Source organism: Pseudophryne corroboree, chromosome 6, assembly GCF_028390025.1.
Source record: "Pseudophryne corroboree isolate aPseCor3 chromosome 6, aPseCor3.hap2, whole genome shotgun sequence".
Taxonomy (NCBI): domain Eukaryota; kingdom Metazoa; phylum Chordata; class Amphibia; order Anura; family Myobatrachidae; genus Pseudophryne; species Pseudophryne corroboree.
This window is the reverse complement of record NC_086449.1, coordinates 295,626,314-295,652,903: the sequence shown is the minus strand read 5'-3', so window position 1 is coordinate 295,652,903 and position 26,590 is coordinate 295,626,314. Positions and strand designations below refer to the sequence as shown.

Below are 26,590 nucleotides of genomic sequence, written 5' to 3'. Positions count from 1 at the left end.
GCAATTCAAATGACAGCCCGCGACCTACTGCAATCTGGACCAAGACCTGATACACTGATGTGCAGCAGCCAATCGGGAGCCGAGAGTGTGGGGGTTGGCTTGGGTAGTAGGAGGGTTTGAAATAAGCATCGGTTGCAGGCGAAGCACTGTGCTGGATAGAGTGCTCCACTCACTACAGTAAGAGTACGGAGGAGTAGAATGCAGCACATTGTGCTTACTAGATGAGTGCACAGTTTATAATGGATACTGGTACTTGCAGACTTAAGTGTCGCGGGGTTGGTTGCCCGAGGGGGTTAGCTGCTCATTAATGTGGCCGCGTGGTAGAGGAGGGAGGTTGTTGTTTGCCAGTGTGGTAAGTTTGCCTTGGGGCACCCACTTAGTTGTATGGCCATAGGGGTATGTTTGCCTTAGGGGGGTGGGAGGAAGCTGCTCTGTAATGTGGCTGCTGGGGCGGGAGGGGGAAGTTCAGTTATTTTTTTTGGAGGTAGGGGAGGAAAATGTGGTCTGACTCCTAAACTTTCATTCTGGCTCCTAGATTTTAGAAACATTTGTCAAGCCCTGTTATAATGTACATACTGTATGCCAATGCGAAATATGTGTATAAGAGAAATGAATACAAACTATTTAAAACACATGGCTTAAAATAAACTTTCAAAGTACTAAAAAAAAAATTAGTTGAGGTTCCAATTATAGGCACAGTAAGGCTTAAATTTCTACTGTTCTTGGATAGTTTGTGTGACTAAGCAATAAAAACAGAGGTACGAGTTATTGATATTAAGCAATGATAAACACTTCTGAAAACACTATTGACATTATATAATACCAGAGCCAAGAAAGAAAAGCATGTGAGAAAACCTACCAAACAAGTAACAAACAGTAACTGATGTGAAAAGAACATGACACTGGAGACATTAACACGACATCTGTGGAATTGTCCGCTTTACAAACAATTGTTACAAGCTCAGGAAGGCTCGGGTCTACAAAAGTAAATAACCATAATAGGTTCAAAATGAGGGAGGGCAGGGGGACATTCAAAACAGATAGAAAACAGATTTATTAGATTGGGATGGTTTAAGGTTAGCATCGAAAGTGCATAAGTGCAAACTGAAAGTAATACACTGGAACCAGATATTTGACTTTATTGCACGCTTACCTACTCTCTTGGAAATTGTGGGAGACCCCAGATTTTTAGGGTAATCCCCTGGAAGAGTGGCTGGATCGCCTGCATCCCACCCGCCTTATAGTTAAGTGGGCAGGATGTGGGAGAAACCAATGGGAACGGCGGCTCCATTTTGAGGGGGCAAGGCTAAATGACGTGATTTTAGTCATGCACCTTTCTCTTTTGTGTTAGTCAGGTCCAGCCCCTTGAAGATGCCTGCCGAGACTCCTCCCCAGGCTTCTCCCGTAGAGGAGCATTAAAAAAAAAAAAACACAAAAAAAAACCCCACACTTTGGAAATAAAGTTATTACAGCTTAAAACACAGGGACTTAAGTTGGCCAACAAAATATGTCATTGTCCAAAAAGCTCTGTTACCAAAAGCAAGAAGAAAACTTTTTTCTTTTTATAACTTTAAAAGAAATCTGAAGGAAAATCTGTTACTTCAAATGTACATTTGTAATTCTTTCATAAATTACTTATACTATCATTTGTGAGGGTGTGGTATGTTAGATAGACTAGACATAGGTCGACAGTTCCTGATTGTAGTCCACGTGGATCGTAATGTATGAAAAAGTGAAAACAAAAAATGGGAAAAAAAGTGAAAAACTCATGTCGACCTACTTACTGTTGACCAACAGTTGTCGACCTAGACATTGTCGACATAAGTCTTGTCGACCAAGAGACCGGATCCCAGTTTGTGAGCAGAGCCCACCTCACCTCTTTGTCTTAAAACCATGACTTAAAACCATGAAAAACACTTCATTCTGCAACTTCTAATGTTTACAGCATGTTTCTTATTTAATGTTTGTTGTGTATTTTGGGCTATAAATTAGTAATACATTTAAACTAGGCTTGTGTCTCTGTGTTTTATTTTTATACCAAAGTGTGGTCCCTTTTCCCCAGCTTTCTAATAGTAATAAAAGGCAATGACTGATTATATAAAATCACTGAGCAGGGTACTCACCCACAGTGCATTACCAGCCAATGTAATGTGCTTAGATTCTTGGAGAGCACAAAACAGATATGTGGTTTGGGAATGCTATCCTGTGAGGTCTGCGAATGAAGAGGCAGACATGTATATGCATAGGCGTGCGCAAGGGGGGTGCCTGGTGCGCACAGGCACCCCCTAATGTTCAGCCCACCCCTCATCGAGTGTGCCAATTGATTCCATGTGCAGAAGTGCAGTCAGTGTGTGAAAAACCATAGGACCCAGCAGTCAGTGCTCTGCCTCACACTGTCTGGCTGGCCCCTCCCACCAGGCTCAGAGTGGGCTGCGTGTTTCAGCCAGCCCTACCCTCTCTTCCTGTTCCTCGGCTGCATCATTACACTCCCTGGTTGCTTCTGTCCGTGCTGGCTTCCTGCTATTTACATGAATAAACCAAAAGGCCAGGTAGGTTACTGGAAGTAATATGGGGGAGGGAGGGGGAGGGGGGCACTGTGTATAATGTAGCATGGGTGTGCTATGGGGGAGGGGCTTCTGTACAATGTAATATATTATGGGTGTGGGAGGGCTGTTTATATTATAATATACTATGGATGTGCTATCTAATATAGTATGGGCAGAGCCGGATTAAGGGAGGGGCCAAGGGGGTACATTACCGTGGGCCCCCCTCTCAACCAGGGGCCTGACGTCCACCACAGGGTGTGTGGACAGTGCTCCCTCTGGCTGCTACTGCGGGGCGCGAGGGTGCAGGCTGTGTGTGACTGTGGTGGGTGCAGGGTTGCGGCTACCATAGCTCCGGACTGCCTTCAGGGACCGCCGCTCCTCCTGTACCCTGTCACACACACACACGACTACACAGCATTTCCCCTCTCCGTCCCCCCCCACCCCCCATGCGCCGGAGATCTCCCACCACACAGAGCATTCTCCGCCCTCCCTCCCTGCTGGAAAGCTGAGATGCCCGACTCCTCAGCGGCCCCGCCACCCTCCCTCCTCCAGCAGCCGCCCTGTGTTGGGGGTGACGCACTTACCGGACAGTTCCAAGAGTGTCCTCGACTCCGGCCTCACACTACAGTGCGGCGCCATGGCACTCTGAACCTCCAGCCTCCTCTTCATCCTGTGCCTGGGTCCGGGGGCCTCACTAACGGTGAGTGACCAGAGAGCCCTGTGCTCTGCTGCTCCCCACCCCCCCTGTGTGTGGCCCCAGGTACCCCCCTGCCTTATGTGTGTGCCACCCTTTACCTCCCTCACCCTGGTGTGTGGCCCCCTGTGCCCACCAGTGTGTGTGTATGACCACTTGTGCCCTCCTGTACCCTCCCCAACCCCCTGTGTGTTGCCCCTGTAGCCCCTGTCTTTTGTGTGCGGCACCATCTACCCCCCTCACCCCGGTGAGTGTCCCCCTGCATGTATGTATGACACCTTGGGCCCTCCTGCCCCTCCCCCAACCCCGTGTGTGGCCCCTCTAACCCCTGTCTTATGTGTGTGTGGCACCATCTACCCCCCCCACGTTGTTGTGTGGCTCCTGTGCCCGCTGCGCGTGTGTGTGTGTGTCACCCTGCGCCCCCCCCCCCCCTACTCCTGTGTGCATAATATTCTGTGCTCATTCATGTGTGGTGCATTGTGTGTCCCCCGCCCCCGTGTTTGTGATACCCTGTGCCCCCAGTCCCCTATGTTTGATACACTTAGCACCCCCTGCACCTGTGTGTATGGCGCTCCATGAGATATATATATATATATATATATATATATATAGATATATATATATATATATATATAGCAATGCAGGTAGCACGCAGAGACATGTAGTGTTTAGTGAATAAAACTGTGAAATGTTTATTTCAACGTTTCAGGGATCAAGTCCCCTTCGTCAGGAAACACAGCATTTATAAACTCTACAGGTCTCTGAGTGCCGCCTGCATTGCTATATACTGTATATCTATGGAGTGACACTTCAAACTATAGGGCACCAGAGCAAGGTAATTTATAGCAGAGGGCGGAGTGCCAGAACAAGCTCTGTGTGTGTGTGTGTGTGTGTGTGTGTGTGTGTGTGTGTGTGTGTGTGTGTGTGTATGTATGTATGTATGTATGTATGTATGTATGTGTGTGTGTGTGTGTGTGTGTGTGTGTGTGTGTGTGTGTGTGTGTGTGTATTATATATATATATATATATATATATATATATATATATATATATATATATAGCCAAATTTCCACTCGGTGGAGAGTGCACTCACGCAGATATATGGAACAGTTCGTGCATAAAAGAACAATGTTTATTGGTCATCAAAAGAGCCTTGGGGTCGACGTTTCGGTTCAATAATGAACCTTTCTCAAGACCGGCATTAGTACTTAGTCAAACCAACATCGAATTAGAAAGTATTGCTAGAACGTCTATAATAAAAACAAAAACACATATTAAGAGACTCCGCCTCCCAGGCCTTATCACAATCTTAGTAAATAGATCATCTCAAAAGATGAATAGAACAAAATTTTAGAATAGTGCCAACACAAGTGTAGATACCCATCATCCTTTACAGCAATTTTCACAGGGTGATAATATACAAAAAGTTCAAACACCTCCATCACCTGTGATGTCACCTAAACAAACCCCAAAAAAACATCTCACTGACCTGATACTAATTCCACCATAATATATATGGGGATGAATATAAATTCCTCTCCAGCATAATCACATGTGTGAAAATAAGTCAGAAGAATCTAGGACACCGATCTGCCATCAAGGCCGCTTTATCCGGTACCCCATCTGACCAACCAGTAGCCCGGCATTTCCAAGAGGCCAAACATTCTCTGAGGGACCTCAAGCATATCATCATCGACCAGGTCCCCAAGAGCTTACGGGAGGGGACCGAGCTGGCCGCCTGCTCCGTAAAGAAGCAACGTGGATTTTTGAACTTAACACCATCCACCCGGCAAGTCTCAATGAAAGAATTGCCTGGAGTATTTTCGGATAAGGCTGCAGAGGACTGCTTGTTCCCAGTATGGGATGGCCCGTTGGTACAGGTCCGTACCCCCCAAGTGAGGGGGCATCGGCCCGGGGCCCACAGAGGACAGCAGACCACCAGGTGGTGTGGTCTGCCATCTCTTTGTAAGGTACCACAGTTAGTGCCTAGTTTTGTTCCATTCATTTCACTGAGGTTCCTTTTGTAGGGGTGCTCTCCGCCTCTAATTCCTGTGGTTTCAGGCACAGTATGGGGGGAGGTGCATGGTGTTTCCATCTAGAGTTGGCCCTCTATGTGTGGCCTTTAAAGTTTTATACATCGTGCTTCCTGTGCCTCTTTTATGCACACTGGCCACGGGTGGTCTCAAGTACTGTACTTGGGGCTCTCTGGTGCTATGTTTTCTAACACAAGCTATGTGATATATGATCCTCCGTGCTGCTTTATGTATAGCCCTCTGTGACACTCTCTGTATTTCTTTTTGCAGCTCCCCTGACTCCGCCCAGACGACGCTGTTCACGGGTTGCCTAGCAACGGGCCGACAGTGACGCAGTATGGGCGTCCCCACTCGTCATCATTCGGCGCAGTCCGGCGCCGGGGACGGAGTCACGGGAGCCGCGATGCACAGGGTTTGGGGGGCTTCTCTCTACTTATGGGTGAGTACACTTCACTTTCTTTTCTTTTTCACTACACCTTGACAAAGGGGTTAAACTACCCGAAACGTTGGTGCGCTGTTTATGTGACTGACAACTAATACAGTTTTGTTTTCATAAGACCCTGAGTGCCGCAGCAATCTGTTCTAATATATATATATATATATATATATATATAAAACTTTTGAGTCCATGCTTAATCCAGCTCTGAGGATGGGTGTGCTATGGGGGAGGGGGTTGTGTATAATGTAGCATGGGTGTGCTATGTGGGAGGGAGTGGTGTATAATGTAATGTAGTATAGGTGTGCTATGGGGAGGAGGAGGTCATTCAGTTGATATTTATTTTTTAATTTTATTGCAGCTGTGTGGATAAGGCTGCTGCTATCAGCCCTCCCCATGCTGCTATGCAGTCAGGACCCGGCGTGGCTCTGCGGTCTTAATTTTCAGCGTCCTCAGCTGGCCGGCAGCCGCCGTGAAGTGGACTGAGTAGCAGTGACCAGGTGTTGGTGAACCTGTGTGCGGGCTCATACAGTGTGGCGTAATGTGAATTTCGGCTCATACTGTGTGGCATAATGTGAGTTTCGGCTCAGACCGTGTGTCGTAAAGCGAGTTTCGGCTCATACTGTGTGGCGTGATGAGAATTTCGGCTCATACTGTGTGACGTAATGTGAATTTCGGCTCATACTGTGTGGCGTAAGGTGAGTTTCGGCTCATACTGTGTGGCATAATGTGAATTTCGGCTCATACTGTGTGGCGTAATGTGAGTTTCGGCTCATACTATGTGGCGTAATGTGAGTTTCGGCTCATACTGTGTGGCGTAATGTGAGTTTCGGCTCATACTGTGTGGCGTAATGTGAATAAGGGGCACTACTGTAGGTAGCTGGTGAGCATGGGGATGTGTGACAAATGCTGGTGTCCTGCAGAGGAGAGGTCTGATTACTTAGAAAGAGGCAGATGTGTAAATTTTAAACTTTACTTGTGTTATATTAAAACTCAAATGTTTGGCCACCTTAATCTCCCGTACTTTTCAGAGTGGCCAACTCAAAATCTAGGGTGTAGGTGCTGTGGGTGCAAGGGGTGGGGTGTGTGTGTGTGGGGAGGGGAATATATATGCACCTAGACCCACCACTCTCTAGTTCCGCCGCTGGGTCAGGCATAGGTTAGGGAAGTGTAAGCAGCGACAGGGTGCAGCGGCAGCTAGGACTCAGGGTTATGCCATAGTGGGCAGTCAGTACCAGCCGGTGGTCGCACCATTATGTTTAATTTTATTTCTCTGGGGTGTGTTATATCTACTTTATTATTAGGCAATAGGGAGAAATTAGATTAAGCCATGTGATTTTACTAAGAGAATGTAAAATAGTGATAGACACGCCCCTGGGTGGTGCAAGACACACGCGAAAAGGTGGTGCTAGATACGCCCTTCCTGCAGTGCACCCCCTAATAAAATTAGCTGCGACTATGTGTATATGCTATATTAATAGGAGGAGAGGAACCTGAACTGCAGGGCTAAGATTTATGTAAGAAGCTTCTATCCGTATTCCTTAAAGGTGATCTTTCATCTAGAAGAGAGAGCCCTCACATAGATCAAGTGTTACAACAAATTTAAAGTATATATAAAAAAAACAAACCACTGCAATTACAAAAACGGAATAACCTGATTATACTTTATTAAACTTCCTTTATACTAATATTATAATCATTTTCTGGATTTTATTTCTATAGCGCCCTGTCTCCAATAGGACTCAAGGTGCTTAGTAGATAATAACAACATTATACAGATGTTTTCAAAATAGTACAGAAACTATGAAGGTACGGAGGTGGTTTAGATTTGCATGAACTGCAGAGACCATGTAGATAATACAGAGGGTATGGCAGCAATTTTGGGTCATCACTTGCAGGGATTATCAATTTTATGCACACTACACAGGATCACACTGGTGCCTGCCATCAACATACAATGGAAGAGAGCAAAACATTAGCCAAAATCTGTGCAAGTTCATTAGACCATCGCATTTTTATTCTGCACAGAGTACCAGGCAACGAAGCCATGGGTGTCATTCCGACCCGATCGCTCGCTGCAGTTTGTCGCAGCGCAGCGATCGGGTCTGAACTGCGCATGTGCCGGCGCCGCAGTGCGCCGGCGCATGGCAGCTTTCGTTACCTAGCATCGCCTCTGAGACAGAGGCGGTCGCCAGGCGGGAGTGGGGTGAACGGCAGCGTTAAGCCGCCGTTTAGGGGGAGCGGTCCGGCCAACACAGGTGTGGCCGGAACATTGGGGGGGCGGGCCACGGCGGCTGCGTGACTTCTCACGCAGCCGCTGCGGCCAGCGGGAGCGACGAGCAACTCCCGGCCAGCCACAGGAGCTGCGCTGGCCGGGAGTTACTCCTCAAGTACAAAGGCAACGCTCTGTGCGATGCTTTTGTATTTGTGCGGGGGGGCGGCACTGACATGCGGGGCGGACTAGCCCTGTGCTGGGCGTACCCCCCGCATGTCTGAGTTTACGATCGTAGCTGTGCTAAATTTAGCACAGCTACGATCAACTCGGAATGACCCCCCATGTTGGGCCTACTACTACAGCTGCCTGTAGGACATCTGCTCTAACACATCTTGTAAGCACATTTATTTTTTTATATTATAAAAATTAGAGAGATAAACAATAATAAAGCACTTGGCACACCTTTACTCACCTCCTCTGCATAGAATAATCAGCGCCATATCATCTAAATTAAACAATTTATTAACCCCGTAATTGCATATTTCATGACTTCTAAAGCAGTGGTTCTCTTCAGTCCTCAAGTACCTGAAACAGGTTCTACTTTTCTGGATTTCTGGCTTTAGAAACAGGTGGGATAAGTACTGACTAAGCAAAAAAGATGAACTCACCTGGCCATGATTAAAAAAAAAAAAAAAAAAAAAAACACAGAAAACATGACCTGTTCAGGGCATAGGTGCCGATTTATGTTTTTGCTGGTGGGTGCTCAGCGGGAGGCGGCAGCAGGAATAAACGGGCAGCCGCGGCAGTGACTAATGCCCATTACACATTATGCCACACACCGTAATGCCTATTGCACATTATGCATTGTGCCACACACGAACGTCAATTACATATTATGCCACACACAGTTATGACCCTAACACCATTTTATGCCCCACACACAATAATGCCCCTTGCAAATGATGCCAGACAGTAAGCAGTAAGGCCTCTAATTACTTTTAAATTACCCGACTGTCAGGGGTCTCATGCTCGTTGCCAAGGGTTTTATGCACGTTGTCAGGGGTGTTATGCTCTGTGTTCCATGTTTGCAGGGGTCGCCTGGGCATTGCCAGGTGTTTCCTGCGCATTGCCAGGGCTTCCTGGCCGCTGCCCCAGTGAAGTTTGGGAGGGTGGGTGCTGGCATCAGTAAGTTACTGCTAGCCGTTCTGTCCATTGCAGTTTAAAAAAAACTTAAAAATGCCCGCCACCAAGGAGACAGGTGCTAGAGGTCAAATATGATCTCTATCGTCTGTCTCCTCGTCTGTGGCCATTTTTGGTGTGTTTTTTTTTTTTTTACACTGCAATGGACGGAAGCACTTCCGCAGCCCCCAACACGTCTCAATCCCCTGTGGGGGCTGTGAGTGGCTAGCAGTAACTTTACTGGGGCAGCAGCTGGTTCCGTGGGTGCTTGGGCCCGGGAGCACCCACGGAATCGGCGCCTATGGTTCAGGGTATTTCAGGATTTGAGATTCGCAGCTCTAAACAATGAAAATTATGAAATGTGGCCCCAACATTTCATTATTCCAAAGGCACAGCCAGGCAAACCTCTCAAAGTATATGTCTGCCTGTGCCTCTGGGGAGAGAAAACCAATCTCTCAAGATCACAGAATGCAAAATTCATACTTACTGGGGATGTAAGTAGGAGAAAGCATGAATCCATTACATATGCAAACTGACCTCAGCAAGGAAAGATGAGCTCTTTATAAATAACTAGCTATGAATTTTCTAGAGGAGGGTTCAAATATATTATTTCTACAGTGTCTATAGTTTCCAATGGACAGATATAGTAACAGAGCCACTTTATGTTAAGTGTGCTCTGGCTGTACCTATTACAGAACAAAAAAACAAGAACATCCTCAATATATAAAACCATTTTGAAAGCACAGGGCGACCGATCTAAACATACACCTCCGGGGCGGATTTACCTCTAGGCATCCTAAGCAGCCGCTTAGGGCCCGGCGAGTCTGAGGGGGCCCGTGACACAGCCGGATCTGAGCAGGAGCTGGCACGGAGTGAAGTAACTGAAAATAAACTACAGCAAGGGCTGTCTGGAGCGGTCGTTTATTTCCAGTTTCTTCACTCAGTTCACACTTTGCTGACCGGCCGGCTCAAAACCCCAGCTGGCAGCCGAACTTACTAGAAGCCGCTTGGGCAGTGAGATACACAAGCTCAGCAGGGGGTGGGGCTACATGGGATAAGGGGCGGGGCTACACGGAACACTCAGGCTGCCAGCTGACCTCATGGCTGCAGCGAGAGGGAGAGAAGATGCTGCTGCAGATCCATGGTCAGCCCAGCCAGTTAAGGTCCGTACACACTTAATGATAAAATGAGTGACGTCGCTCATTTTCACCCCTCCTTGAGCGACGTCGCTCATTTTATCGTCAAGTGTGTATGCCGCCAGCGACGACCGATGCGCGGCCCCACGGGTCGGCAACGATCGTCGCTGTCGGTAGGGCATGCATGAAGGATGTGGACTGTCGTCCACGACCTTCATGCAGGGCTGGCGGTCATATCGCTCAGTGTGTATAGTCGGCCGCCGGCCGGCCCGGGAGGTGGAAACATTAGACGATGTCGCTCACAGACATGACTGGAAGGGATGTGCGGGTGGATTGTTTGAGGAAGAGGGCCCCAAATTGGTGTCTTGCCCGGGGCCTTACGAGGTCTAAAGCCGCTTCTGATTATAGGTGTGTATAGCATACTCCTTCACATATATGTATTTTACTACCCCTCTGGAGAGTCTGTGCTTAGTATTTGAAGGCTGTTGATATGGCATCTTCTGTCACACATCCTGCACTCAGTGTTTCACACTCCTTGTCCAATATTTTAGTTTGCAATAAAGTTTTTCAATTTTCTAATTACATTATCATAAGTAAAATATTCTAGATCAGAAAAGTTGAAATCAATTATACAAAAATAACATTTCTGTATGCGCTGAAGTCTCAAAACATGGTACATGTGCAAGAGTCCTCTTCATGTACAAAATAGGAATTGAATACATGAAACCTACATAAGGTCACAAAACATTTAGGGCTGGATTCAATTTGATGCAGTAATTTACAGCACCTGAAAAACAGGGGCAGCCTTGAGTTTTAATGCCCAAGACTATTCAATTGCAGCCCTTTTTTTCTAACCTAGTAAATTACCCGCTAAAGCACATTAATCCACAGAATTTTGGATAGTTTCCCGGAGCTATGGGTTAACACTTTTAGTACAGCCTGTGGGCCGATCGAGAATTCCAATTGAATAAAACCAGCCGATAAATTAGCCTGCGGTAATTAACTGCAGCTAACTGAATCTGGCGATAAAGCCAGGTACACACTAGGCGATTAATCGGATGATAAACCGCTCCAACGTGGAACGGAATGATGTATCGGCCACATAGCTCAGTGTGTACCCGCAATCATGCACTCCCATGGGTCATCCTGCCAGGTGTGCTGTATGACCAATGCGATGACCCACGGAACGACGGCATGCATTTTAAATGCAGTAGGCAACGATACATCTCGCCACCGTACAGTGTGTACGGATGGTATGGTGTACTACGTCATTGCTGAGTAAACGCATTGCTTGACGAGTTCCTAGCATTACAGCCTTTTCCTAATAGAGCAGCATCTTCAAAATATTTAGCAAATCGCTAAATAAGGATGTATTTTATGTTGTATGTTTTTATTTATATGCCCTTAATTTAGTGTCCATGAACTTAGCTATTTTAGTGAATAACACAGAATATAGAAGAATTATCCACTCACCCGTGAAGATTCATAAGATGGACTCATTTGACCACTTGTTCCCCACGTGGAAGCACCAGATCTTTCATCCATACCTATAAATCAGAAGAGAGTTTATGACTTGCTAATGATTGAGCTAAACACGTAAAAAGAAAATCATGTAACGCTAAGAGCAGCAACCATCAATATTGCAAGTAAATATGAATCCTTGAAGAGGTTGCTTAATATCCACTCTGCCATACAACAAATAGGGATTCCCTCACCCTACCCATAACTAAAGTACTAGAATCCCATCCATACAGAGGCCTATTAAAGTTATATATAGATGGAGTCCTCCAGGGCTGTGAGCAGAAGCGTAAGCTGGATCACCACTTGAAAAAAAAGGTAGTATGCTACATAATGTATAAAATGACTCAAAAGGCTAGCTGCAAAAAGAGCAATGAAACTTCCACATAAGGAGCTTACTGTAAAGTTATTGTAGTTAATCACACACTGAGACGTTATTGCACCATGGCAAAATAGGAGAAACCTGCTTCATTTTGATATTACGTATTACCTTATATTTACAGAATGTGTAGATTAACTTTGTTTCAGATATTATAAAAGAAGCTATCTTCAGAACTAGTAAAGAACGATGGGTGGGGGGGACACAAAAAAGTAATCATTACAGATACCAATGCATAACTACATTTTTTTTTTTCCTGTAGATATTCTGGATACAGATGGTAGAGGAAGCTGCAGCGCATGCCCAGCAGCAGTAGCTCAGCTCATATACATCTGTTAGCAAATCCTAAAAAAATTGAGCGTAATTAATTGTGGACACTTCTGCTTTCTAATGATACAATGAACACATAAGGTCAGATTCAATTGTTTCATCGTGGCCACCACTAGATGGCGCCCGACAGCAGCAATTCAATTGTTCTGCTGTTTGGGCACCCAGAAGCCACGGTGGTCACATTTTTTTTTCTTGCAGCCTCTTTAGAGGAAACTGCTTGCTGATGTCGCCTATTGCCTGACCCCGCACTCAGGTTCTAAAATATTTCCCTGGTGGGTGGAGAAATGCTGTATAAAGTTCACTACCCAAAATGCATTAGTTTCAATATAAAGCAGAACTAAAACTGCTAGACATAATGGGGGCGAATCAAATGCTCCATGCGCAACAGTTGAATTGCTCTGATAAGATGCCCATTCTTATAGACACCCAGCAAGGGGTGAACGCAACATTTGAATCTCCCACAATAACTACAAAAAAGTGGAAACAGCCAACAACCTAGGCCTTTGTTAAGGCATCTAAATAAAATAGGGCAGCAACTTTGAGAACAACAAAATGGTCCATATTAAAAATAAAAAATGCAAATTGCCAATTTTTACTGTAATTCTTTCTATTTATTTTTTTTATCTGTCACAGCAATAAATGTGTTAATGATAACAAACCAAACCGGGTATGGGTCCGTTGGGTCGACCTAACTTAGGTTGACACTCATTAGGTCGACCACTGAAGTTCGACATTGCCATTAGTTCGACATGTACTAGGTCGACAGGTCAAAAGGTCGACATGAGGTTTCTGACTGTTTTTGGTGTCGTTATCTCCGTAAAGTGACGGGGAACCCAAATTAGTGCACAGTGTCCCCTCGCATGGCTCACTTCGCTCGCCATGCTTCGGGCAAGATTACCATTCCAATTGTAGTTCACGTGGATCGTTAAGTATGTAAAAAAAAAAGTGAAAAATTCACGTTGACATTTTGACCTTTCGACCTAGTACATGTCGACCTTTAGTGGTCGACCTATGAGTGTCGACCCAACGACCGTAAACCCCCAAACCACCCAAAATACTGAACAAAAGGATAAAAAAAATAAAAAAAAATAGATCAGATATTACAATAAGATCAGGGCGCACCTAAACATTTTTTGGTCAGGCAGAAAAAATGGCTGCTTTATATGGTTGTGTGTTAATTGCAGGTACATGACCCTGGGGGATAAATGATTATAAAAAATTAATACGTCACCATCTTACTTTCAATAGTACATACTGTATGTAGTTTACCAAATAATTTGCCCATGTGGGCGTTCTTCTTATGTAGGTAAAACCCAATGTAAATTTAAGAAAAAATTATGTCTTGACATCGATAAATGATCTGGGCCTCTCTTTTGAGCAGATCAAGTGACCAACCTGTCGCAAGACATTTTCTTGACGCTAGACATAGTTTGTCCATTCCGTATCGCTTGACTGATCATGTGCCTGCACCTACAGTATTAGAGGTGGCAGTCAGAACTTGATGTTATTAAAATTTGAGGCTAGATGGATTCATAGTTTTAGAGTATACCCTCATAAAAACTCAGACAGAACCCAAGATATCTGGCTGGGAAGAGCAATCAATTAACAGGCTCAGATGGGGACCACTGCTTTCAAGTTGGATATCTGCGGTTCCCCAGGGCCGTTTTTCAAAAATCTGGTACCCCTGGAAAAAGGGGACGCTCCGCTATAAGCCGAGGGCCCTTGGGCAACTGCCCATTGAGACAATACGAAAAGATGGCCCTGACCCAACAGCTTCAATGAATCATGAATTCTTTATTTTTAATAATAATAATAATAATAATAATATAATTTGCTTTAATTTGTATTTGTATATTATTTTGCTTTAATGGATTTGAACTTTTTATGTATATGTGCCCTTTGGGAGTAGTTACTGTAATTTTTTTTACTGTCTCTTGCATATGTTACGGTGTACCTGATTGTGTATGGTTGTTTTGTTAACGCGTCATAGGTCTCTCACAGGTTGTGATGTTATTAGCCAGGTGAGTGGTCCCGGTGCCGTCGTACATATGGGTGACTTATGGTTTATAAAAGGTAAGACATTTGCTTCTGTATGTTATCATGACGGGATTCAGTATGGATTCCTGCGATCCGGATCCCGGCGATCAGGATTCAGACACCGGAATCCCGATAGATGGAATTCCATCAGCGAGCGCTGCGAGTGTGCTCACCACACTTTGGACATGGTGGCTAGCTTCACTCGCTACACTATTCTATTCCCCCTCAGGTGGTGGCGTGGAGGTGGAATACTGGGATTCTGTCGGGATTCCGGGAGCCAGTATTTACATGCCTGTCTGAATTTCGGCATCAAAATCCTGAACGCCAATATCCCAACAGGCGGTATATATTGACCGCATCCCTCCTGACGATAGTGGTAACATTGAAATATTGACAAAACTGACTTGTATTATGTCTTCAATATGCTGAGTGCTGCACCGCTGGCATGTTATGTTTTAGGATTGTGAGGGCCTCCGCTACAGTATATCTAATTATTGTAGTGTATATATATATATATATATATATATATATATATATATTCATACATACATATACATACATATGCACACAGTACCAGTCAAAAGTTTGGACACACCTTCTCATTCAATGGTTTTTATTTATTTTAATAATTTTCTACATTATAGATTAATACTGTAGACATCAAAACTATGAAAGAACATATATGGAATTATGTTGTAAACAAAAACAAAAAAAGTGTTAAACAAATCAAAATATGTTTTATAATGTAGATTCCTCAAAGTTGCCCCCTTTTGCTTTGATGACAGCTTTGCACATTCTCTCAATCAGCTTCAGGAGGTAGTCTCCTGGAATCGTTTTGAATTAACAGGTGTGCCTTGTCAAGAGTCAATCTGTGGAATTACTTGCCTTCTTAATGTGTTTGAGACCATCAGTTGTGTTGTGAAGAGGCAGGGTTAGTACACAGTGGACACCCCTATTTGACTACTGTTGTAATCCATATTATAGCACGAACCACTCAACTCAGCAAAGAGAAACGACAGTCCATCATTACTTTTAGACATGAAGGTCAGTCTATACGGAAAATTTCAAGAACTTTGAATGTATCCTCAAGTACAGTTGCAAAACCATCAAACGCTATGATGAAACTTGCTCTCATGTGGACCGCCCAAGGAAAGGAAGACCAAGAGTAACCTCTGCTGCAGAGGATAAGTACATTAGAGTTACCAGCCTCAGAAACCGCTACTTAACAGCACCTCAGATTAGAGCCCACATAAATTCTTCACAGAGTTCAAGTAGCAGACAAATCTCAACATCAACTGTTCAGGAGGAGACTGCTTGAATCAGGCCTTCATGGTCGAATTGCTGCTAAGAAGCCACTACTGAGTGTCACGATCCTGACTGTAGTTCTCGTATTTGGTGACTTACCCCTGCCATCTGTCCCGGATCCGGTGTCTTTTTACTCACTGAGTTAAACAGCTTGTCAGCACTATGAGTTTTCCTGAGTTCTCTGCCTGAAAGGTAATAGTTAATTAGCTCCACCTGTGGTGATCTCCTGTGTGAGGCTGAAATCAGTAATCTGAAGTTTAGGCCTAAAAGCCAGCATCTTATGTTTTGCAGAAGTTCAGGCTTCAGTGTTCTCTCGGCCTGCTAGGCCTCATTCTACATCACAGCCTAGTCTAGAGTACTCACATGACAGTGACTGTTCACCTGACCCAGAGTTGTCCAATCCTCTGCCAGCCTGAGACTCTCTGCATCACCTAATCCTGCTCACCAATCACCAAGGACCAGGAAGTATAAGTTGGGAGACTGAGTTGGAAACTGGGCCAGTTCCTCGTGTCACACTCAGCTCTGTGTGAGTTTTGAAGCTGAGCTCCCTAAAAGTAACCTTTGTACTTTAGTTCCTGTGAAAACTCTGTTCCTTTGTTTCCCAGTTTGGTTTACTTTTGTGTTGCCACTGATATTCACTATTTCCACGAGTCTCAACATAAAGGCACAGCTGCAGTGGTTCATCTTAAAGGCACTGTACAGTATTCCATAGTCTTAACTGAAAACCACAGCTGCCGTGCTTTCATCTTTACTGCTGTTGAAGTTGTGATCTCCAGAGCTCCTGTATCCCTGTGGCTTCAGTGCCTCCAAGCACCTCCGTGCCTCCAAGCACTTCTGCACCTCCAAGCACCTCAGTGTCTCCAAGCACCTCAGTGTCTCCAAGCACTTCTGCACCTACAAGCACCTCAGTGCCTCCAAGCACCTCAGTGTCTCCAAGCACCTCAGTGTCTCCAAGCACCTCAGTGTCTCCAAGCACTTCAGTGTCTCCAAGCACTTCTGCACCTACAAGCACTTCAGTGCCTCCTAGCACCTCAGTGCCTCCTAGCACTTCTGCACCTCCAAACACCCAGTGCTCACAAGTGTAATTGGTGTCTCCAGCATCCGGTACTCCTTCATTCATTCCTCAGCACCTTTTCAAGTTCTGTCTTTCAGGAGACCTCCAGCATCCATACGTGCCTCCTGTCTGCCGACCAAATCCTGCATGAGGAAAACCTAGATTCAGTCATCTCAGCTGCGGTTCCTCTTCCCGGTCACCGGAAGAAACCCCGAGTCCACAACACTCCCAAGCGAGGTCAGTAATAGTATTCACATTGTCCTCCAGTCGCCCGCACAGACTTCACTAACACCGGGTCCACAAAACCACAGTCATGACACTGAGGATGAACAACAAGAGGAGGAGAATTGTTTGGGCCAAGAAACACAAGGAAAGGACATTAGACCAGTGGAAATCTGTACTTTGGTCTGATAAGTCCAAATTTGAGATTTTTGGTTACATCTGCCGTGTCTTTGTGGGATACAGAGAAGGTGAGCGGATGGTTTCTGCATGTGTGGTTCCCACTGTGAAGCATGGTGGAGGTGGTGTGATGGTGCTCTGCAGGTGACACTGCTGAAAATGTATTCAAAATTCAAGGAACACTTAACCAGCATGGCTACCACAGCATTCTGCAGCACCATGCCATCGAATCTGCTTTGCGCTTACTGGGACCATCATTTGTTTTTCAACAAGACAATGACCCCAAATACACCTCCAGGCTATGTAAGGGCTACTTGACCAAGAAGGAAAGTGATGGACTGCTGCATCAGATGACCTGGCCTCCAAAATCACCCGACCTAAACCCAATTGAGATGGTTTGGGATGAGTTGGACCGCAGAGTGAAGGAAAAGCAGCCAACAAGTGCTCAGCACCTCTGGGAACTTCTTCAAGACTGTTGAAAAACCATTCAGAGAATGCCAAGAGTGTGCAAAGCTGTCATCAAAGCAAGAGGGTGCTATAATTATATTATATTAGTATATTGCATCCGGAAAGTATTCACAGCGCTTCACTTTTTCCACATTTTGTTATGTTACAGCCTTATTCCAAAATAGAATACATTCATTTTTTCCCTTCAAAATTCTACACACAATACCCCATAATGACAACGTGAAAAAAAGTGTGAGATTTTTGTAAAACTATTAAAAATAAAAAACCAAGAAATTACATGTACATAAGTATTCACAGCCTTTGCTCAATACTTTGTTGATGCACCTTTGGTAGCAATTACAGCCTCAAGTACTTCTGAATATGATGCCACAAGCTTGGCACACCTATCTTTGGGCAGTTTCACCTATTCCTCTTTACAGAACCTCTCCAACTCCATCAGGTTGGATGGGAAGCGTCGGTGCACAGCCATTTTCAGATATCTCCAGAGATGTTCAATCGGATTCAAGTCTGGGTTCTGACTGGGCCACTCAAGGACATTCACAGAGTTGTCCTATAGACACTCCTTTGATCGCCTGGCTGTGTGCTTAGGGTCGTTGTCCTGCTGAACGATGAACCGTCACCCCAGTCTGAGGTCAAGAGCACTCTGGAGTAAGTTTTCATTCAGGATGTCTCTGTACCTTCCTGCATTCATCTTTCCCCCTATCCTGACTAGTCTCCCAGTTCCTGCTGCTGAAAAACATCCCCACAGCATGATGCTGCGATCACCATGCTTCACTGTGGGGATGGTATTGGCTTGGTGATGAGCGGTGCCTGGTTTCCTCCAAACATGATGCTTGGCATTCACGCAAAAGAGTTCAAACTTTTTCTCATCAGACCAGGGAATTTTGTTTCTCATGGTCTGAAAATCCTTCAAGTGCATTTTGGCAAACTCCAGGCGGGCTGCCATGTGCTTTTTACTAAGGAGTGGCATCTGCCTGGCCACTCTACCATACAGGCCAGATTGGTGGATTGCTGCAGAGATGGTTGTCCTTCTGGAAGGTTATCCTCTCTCCACAGAGGAATGCTGCAGATCTGACAGAGTGACCATCATGTTCTTGGTCATCTCCCTAACTAGGGCCCTTCTCCCCCGAAAGCTCAGTTTAGACGGCCGGACAGCTCTAGGAAGAGTCCTGGTGGTTCCGAACTTCTTCCATTTACAGATGATGGAGGCCACTGTGCTTATTGGGACCTTCAAAGCAGCAGATATTTTTCTGTACCCTTCCCCAAATTTGTGCCTCAAGACAATACTCTCTCTGAGGTCTACAGACAATTCCTTTGACTTCATGCTTGGTTTGTGCTCAGACATACACTGTCAAGTGTGGGAACTTATATAGACAGGTGTGTGCTTTTCCAGATCATGTCCAATCAACTGAATTTACAACAGGTGGACTCCAATTAAGCTATAGGAACATCTCAAGGATGATCAGTGGATACAAGCTCAATTTTGAGCTTCTTGGCAAAGGCTGTGAATACTTAAGCACGTGATTTCTTAGTTTTTTATTTTAAATAAATTTGCAAAAAACACACACAGAACTTTTTTCACATCATTATGGGGTATTGTGTGCCGAATTTTGAGGGGGAAAATTAATTTATTCCATCTTGAAATAAGGCTGTAACATAACAAAATGTGGAAGACTTGCTGGAATCACACCAAAGCCTGCACCTGCATCTCACAGGCTATTACAGGTATATTTCCCCCTATAACTTTCTGTGCATTCCTTTGAAAAGACAGGCTTAAGAGGAACATTTTTTCCCCCCATCATTATTGGATTCTGTGAGCACAGAAATATATATCTAAATTGAGTTTTAAACAAAAAGCACTGAAAACACCATAAAGAAATAAAGACAATATAAAAAGTGTGTGTTCACCAGCTGTTAAATGTTGATCAAATAAATGCATCTAACCAAACAAATCTAATTTCTCCTTATGCCAGGTATTGAAGGCAGGGATTTCCATCTTGTCCTCAGCCTTTCTTTATCCAATTTGTTTTGGAAATAATTATATTGCTTTCTGATTAAAAACAACAATGGAATAGCTTGTGTGGGGAAATAGCTGTATGGATGGGAGGTTGTATGTCACACATGGAAACATCTGTATAATGTAAACATGCAAACAGAACCAAATAGGCCACAAATCTATAAAAGAAACAGTCATACAGTATATCAGTATATTGTGCCATTTCGGATACAATCATATAAATACTTCTATGTTTAGGCGATAGATAGATAGATAGATAGATAGATAGATAGATAGATAGATAGATAGATAGATAGATAGATAGATAGATAGATAGATAAACTTGCCTACCTGACCCTCTCCATGAGGGAGAAAATGCTCTGTTCCTGGACTTTCCTGGTAATGTACGATTGCCATCACCTGTGGTGAAACACCTTTCTTATCAATTAACTAGCTCACCGCAGGGGATGGCAATCATACATTACCCGGAAAGTCCAGGAACAGAGCATTTTCTCCCTCATGGAGAGGGTCAGGTAGGCAAATATGATCTATATATACATATATATACACACACACACACACACACACACATATACACACACACACATACATACATATATATATATATATATATATATATATATATATACACACACACACATACACATATATATATATATATATATATATATGTATATATCTATATACATACATAGATAGATATCTATCTACACACACACACACACATTCATACACACATGTTCAAGAAAAACACTAATATAAATATAGCATATTTAAACATGCATATTTCCAATGAAGGATATGAACAAACAAAAACAGAAGGAAAAAAACACAACACTACCTCGAAAATAGCAGAATAATGTCATAGTTCACCCTTAAATTTCAACCAGTGGAGAATGTATAATACAGACCAATGGGAAAGAAATGCAAGCTTTTAAAATAAAAAGCACAGCTTTTACTAACATTTGCATAAATGTTACTAATGATGCTACTACATTTACTATTATAGCAAACACGTAACAATACAAAGGGGTATATGCAATTGCGGTCGAATTCCCGAAAATGTCGAAAAACGGGACATTTTCGCCAAAAAAAAAACACCCCAAAGACATACCCCAAACACCCCATGTACACCTCATAGCAACCCCCACTACACAAACGCATACATGCAACACCAGACCCACATGTGGTACTTACCTAAAAATGTAGAAATAGCTCCAAAAACGACTCTCCTCCGGGGTAACAGGTATCCTCCTGTCTGTCCTGGATTAAAGCCTGCTGGGTGTCCAAACGATACCACAGCAAACAACCAATTTGCTAGATCTGCACCTCCACACACCTCTCTGCAGGTTCACAAAATGGCTGCTGAGCAAGCAGCAAACAAGCCCTAATAAAGGGCTGCAAACGGCGGGAAGTCGAATTCAGGACGCCCACTACTCGACGATTGGTCCGTTGTTCGACAAGGGGAGTGTCGAATGAGTTTTGTATTGCATATGGTGAATTCATGGTCCCGGCGGGAGAGCTGCGGCTGTCGAGTACAGTCGAATTTTAAAACGGACGAAAAAAAGGCGCAATTCGTCCGGAATTGCATATACCCCTATTACTCTATATCAGTGTTGCCAAGTTTAGGGCCACATTTCTGTTACAACTGCAAGTTCTACACGACAAACAACACCACATATTGAGGATCACTACTACAGTAGGAGCAAACATCAATGACACCAGCAAGTTGTCAGTCTATTTGCTATGCACTGCACATGTCAGGGTAAACGAAAGGTTACCATAATGGTTCTCACATGAGTTATTTTACTGGGTAATATAGCCGACCCCTGGAAGTGTGTTTAAAACAGCTTTGTTTTGTTCTCCAACAGTAGCTGCATGATTAGAAATAGCAGTTTGATGAATTCAGATGGGACCAATGTGTTCAAATGAAAACAAGGGTTACTGCTATCAGCCTAATTATGACACTTTGCTTTAATTTTAAACATAAATGAATTCAATAATAATAATGTAGTATGGCACACTTTATTTTTTTTCTAAAAGCACCAACATTTACATAGCGTTGTGCATTGATTAAATCATGACACTAACCAATTACATACAAAATGTCAATATAGCCCTGCCCAAATAAGCTTACAATTGAAGAGGTAAGGGAACACCAAGGCCAGCGCAAACATTATGCTCATCTGGGCAGTTAGATCAAAGTTGTATTTTGCTTTGTTTTTTTTTACACAGATTACATTATGAATGTTCTATCCTATACTCAGTAAAGAGCTATCTTGAAAATGATTACTCTGCAATAACACAGTTATTAAGGGAGTGAAGGGCTCTCTTTTGCAATTAACGCAGCCACTTAAAATGTCCATTCTACAGGTGTGGAGTCAGCTTGGCATATCGCCATTTGCATTGTCTAAAGACAATTTGTTTCGATCTAGGATGGATTGGATAGAGGCAACTTTATCGAGGGAGATTTGGGTCTGTAAATATTTTTGACCCTGCGAAAGCTACATTAATATGCGGTCTGTCAATAAATGTCAGGTTTCTAAGTGCCTTTCCACTACAAATTGGTGCGTATTAAGTAATCTAGCATCTGACAACCGCCCCCTCCGCCAATTCACTTGTGATCCTACCCTGTGCTGCTTCACACTCGCCCCACCTGCAATTTTTGTACATGCTATCATTTATGATTTGTTTTCAGGACGAGTACCCTGGGGGATGCGTTCACATCCTGGCAGTCGGGATGCCAGCGTTCAAGTGACCACTGCCGGAATCCCAACACCACTCAGGAGACCGACGCTGGAATACAGACAACAGACAACCCAAAGGTAAGTATTGCAGTTTGGGTTACAGCTAGGGCCCCGGTCATGTTTTTAGGAAATCTGTTTGTTGACTCGTGCAGAATTCCTGATCCAGTAAAATAGAGTAACTCCCCTGTGCATGATTAAAGAAAAACATAAACCATGACCTGTTAGTGGCATTCAAGGACTGGAGTCAAGAACCCCTGCACTAGAAAAAGTCACTAGAAAAGGAATGTACTTGCAAGTCCATCCATCTACTCTCAGAAGAAAATGAAGGTCACAAAAAGGTGCAAAGATTAACGTTATCTTTGGACACAACCTTTTGATCTTCTACTAATTTCCTGCTAACGATTATACACTCATATACTGACCTGCTCCATATATAATTCAATTAGAAATTCAATATAAAAATGTAACCAAAACAATTTTCTTAAACTAGAAGTAAATGCAAGGGGATGCCACCACCTACCCCTGACATCCAAGGACACAGAGTAATTCTGGTACTGCACACTTCTTGTGCCATCTACGAAAAAAAACACTAAACTGTGCACCCAGCTTCAGGGAGTGTGCCCAGAGCCAGCCATAGGTATACGCAAACCAGGCAAATGCCTAGGGCATTTGGTATACCTAGGGGCACAAGCAGCTTCTGCTGATTAAAATGATATGCGGCATGCCTATATTCTGTGTGTGACTGTGGCTGTATCTGCATACGAAATGCTACGTTACAGTGTATTCCTGGAAATCACTGTAACGTAGCATTTCGTATGCAGATACAGTCGCAGTCGTACACAGAATATAGGCATGTTGCTTGTGCATTCTAGCCACATAGTAATGCAAATAAGATGCATTTTCATAAAAAAAGGCGCCCAACGTTAGCAAAGCTGCCAGCTGACTCACGCCAGGCATCTCCTGCTGCATGGCGTATTGAGGCAAGATGTATGAGGACACATCTGTATCCAAGCAGAGACAGATATCACAGTGTTAGCGGCCATGTGAGTGATGTGTGCAGGTGGGTTGGTTGTGCAGTAGTGTGGCATATGTGTAAGGGGCATTATGTGTGTGAATAAAGTTGCACTAGTGTGTGGGATAATTTGAATTGGGGGTACTACTGTGTGGCCATGCCCCTTCCCAGCAAGAACACACCCCTTTTTGGACTATGCGCAATGTTCCTATTTAAAATATAGAGGGTAGGAACACCAAAATGAGGACTGCTATGGGTGAGGGGTGATGGTGCTGGGAAAGGGGTGAGGGGCGGAACTAGCGGCGGTGCTAGGGGCACCGGCAAAAGTCTTGTCTAGAGCATCATATTGGTTAGGGCCGGCTCTGAGTGTGCTCCCCCCCCCCCCTCCCTTTTAGGCACACAGAAAGGGTGTGATCACATCCAATAGGAAGTTACTAATTGACACACTCTACCAAGAATTTTATTTGGCTCAGCAGGGGTCATAGATAAGGACGGAAAGCCATCTGCCTCCACCAAAATACCTGTAAGACCCAGTTATTTTGTACCTGCCCCACACCCTCTCCACCCAAATGCAATGGCTTGTAAAGAGTCAATACTTACCTAGAAACCAGTCAGAGGGTAATAGAAACTACCAAGATGGTTACTTTCATAAAGAAAAATGTAAAAATCATTCTCTGCATTCTTATTTTAAGGTTAAAATGTCAAGATACCAAGCAGGACCCCTTGGACACTGCCCTAATAACTAATTAGGCAATTACAAGTTTCCAGTTAGCTTAATTAGTGCAATAATTACATCTTTTTTTTTTTTTAAGTTTAAAAAAACCTCCAAAAAAGTACCCCCCAAACCAACTTTTTGCTTTATGCATCCCAAATGTATATATTTAAATAACTGTTTGTTAAATTTAAGGTCTCTTTAAAGTACCCCAAAAGCATCTTTTTTCCTACTTTTTTTGAATTTTTCGTAAAAACAAAAAAAAGTTTGCTTTCTATAATTTAAAAGATAAATGCACAAGTCAGCCATTTAACACAATTTAAAAACCTCTTATTATGTTATGAACACTAACAGCTTCTGCAACTGAAATGGTCACATCATTGGGGTCTGCAAAAGGTCACCCCACTTTTTCATGTGCTTCTCTCACATCGCATATGGCTGACAAGTCACAAATCCCAACTGTGATTAACCCAAATAAGCATTTTTAACTGGACTGGAGAATTCTCGGGTGCACGTATTTGTGCAAAATCTGCGAGTTTCATGAAACAAACTTATACCCAAATTAGGATTGACCCAAACGATATGAAATTGAAACTGAACTTTCACACCAGAAGCAAACACAAGAGAAATTAGAAATACTAACGCAAGAACACTACGCAACAAATGTATTCAGTTATTAATTCACCTTTCACACTGCCTGTGACGGGTCGCAACCAGAAGCCTGATATGGGTGTTTCCCGCGTGCGACCAGCCTCAGGCCCCTTGCTGCCGCTGTCCCCCAACCCGGCATATTGACGGGTTGGTGAAGCCACCGGTGAGCGGCGGCGCTTAGCGATCACATAGCACAGCGAGCTGGTTTGAACACATGTTCAACCCTGCTTGCTACCAGAGTTGGAAAGCCGGGTCGCTCAACCCGGATTATTCCAACTGGGCCCATTAGACCGCACAGAAATACAGGTTATGTGCGCTCATGTGCAATAACCCGTGTTCAAAGCTGGCGGTCTAAAAGAGGTATTAATGAACAAACACTGGCCTGTTTGTGAAGATAAAGTCAAATACAGATTTGATCTCTGTCAAAAGGTTTTGTCAAATGTGAACACGTGAAACACTACTATTAAAAAGCTCAATTATATTTCTATTACAAAAAAAAAGTATCTTTTTTAGACAGAGGATTTGAAAATGAAGGCATTTGTACGAGACACAAGAAGGGATTTTAAAATTGTCGGCCACTTGCACATGAATTTTGGAGGGGGGGGGGGGCTGGGTTTAATAAACAAGCCCCTTAATCTTTGCATTAATGCTGTTACAGCTCATCTCTGCTGTGGAATATACAGGAAAAAAACCCTGAAATTATAGGATTTAAGGGGGGCATTCAATTCTACTTTTTTAGGTCGGATAGTGGGGGTAATTCTGAGTTGATCGCAGCAGCAAGTTTGTTAGCAATTGGGCAAAACCATGTGCACTGCAGGGGAGGCAGATATAACATGTGCAGAGAGAGTTAGATTTGGGTGGGTTATTTTGTTTCTCTGCAGGGTAAATACTGGCTGCTTTATTTTTACACTGCAATTTAGATTTCAGTTTGAATACACCCCACCCAAATCTAACTCTCTCTGCACATGTTATATCTGCCCTCCCTGCAGTGCACATGGTTTTGCCCAACTGCTAACAAAGTTGTTGCTGCGATCAACTCAGAATTAGGCCCAGTGTTCCGACCTATTAAATTGGCTGCCATTTTTCTGACAGGTCGGCAATTCCGACTTGTCGGAAAAACACGTGGATTGGCGGATTAGCCGCAGATCCACGTGTTTTGTCGGACTGACAGCCAAATCAGACCGGTTTTAGCCCCGTTTCCGACAATATCAATCCGACTTTAAAAAAAAGTTGCATGGACATTGTCGAGAACAGCCAAATCCTGTAGGATTTGGCCGCTAATTGAAAACTGAAATGTCGGATCTTTTCAGTCGAAAGGATCCGACATCATTTGAATACCACCCTTAGACTGCAAAGGAGGAGAATCCTGAACATACACACAAAATCGTCCAAGGAGATGTTGTGACAGTAAAATGTTAACACGTCGTGCTGCGGTCCATGTGATTAGTTTTGTGCTGGCTATGGGTATAAATTTGCTGTGTCTGTAGTAAAGATCTAATGCATTGTAAACCCATCATTAACATTTATTAATATAGTGCCAGCAGATTGTTGCTCTTCAAAAATTAGGACCAACACCCTAATAAAAATGATACTGGGTAATAAAGAGAAAGAGGGCCCTGATTAGAAGCTTACAATATACCTGCACTGCTTACAATAAACATCCATTTTAATTGATACTGCAAGGTGTAAGTATGTATATGGGCTATCATATAATTCCTACAC

The 26,590-nt window shown here is 43.8% G+C and overlaps 1 protein-coding gene across 8 annotated transcripts in view; it reads right to left on the bottom strand.

Moving 5' to 3' along the window:
* The window catches only part of TCF12 (transcription factor 12), a 524,272-nt gene that overhangs the window by 359,297 nt on the left and 138,385 nt on the right, over nt 1–26,590 (bottom strand). For all 8 annotated transcript variants that reach the window (XM_063926156.1, XM_063926155.1, XM_063926163.1 and 5 more), the window contains exon 4: nt 11,713–11,786. In XM_063926156.1, coding sequence (XP_063782226.1) covers nt 11,713–11,786 — 74 coding nt within the window. The remainder of the gene's footprint in view (nt 1–11,712; nt 11,787–26,590) is intronic.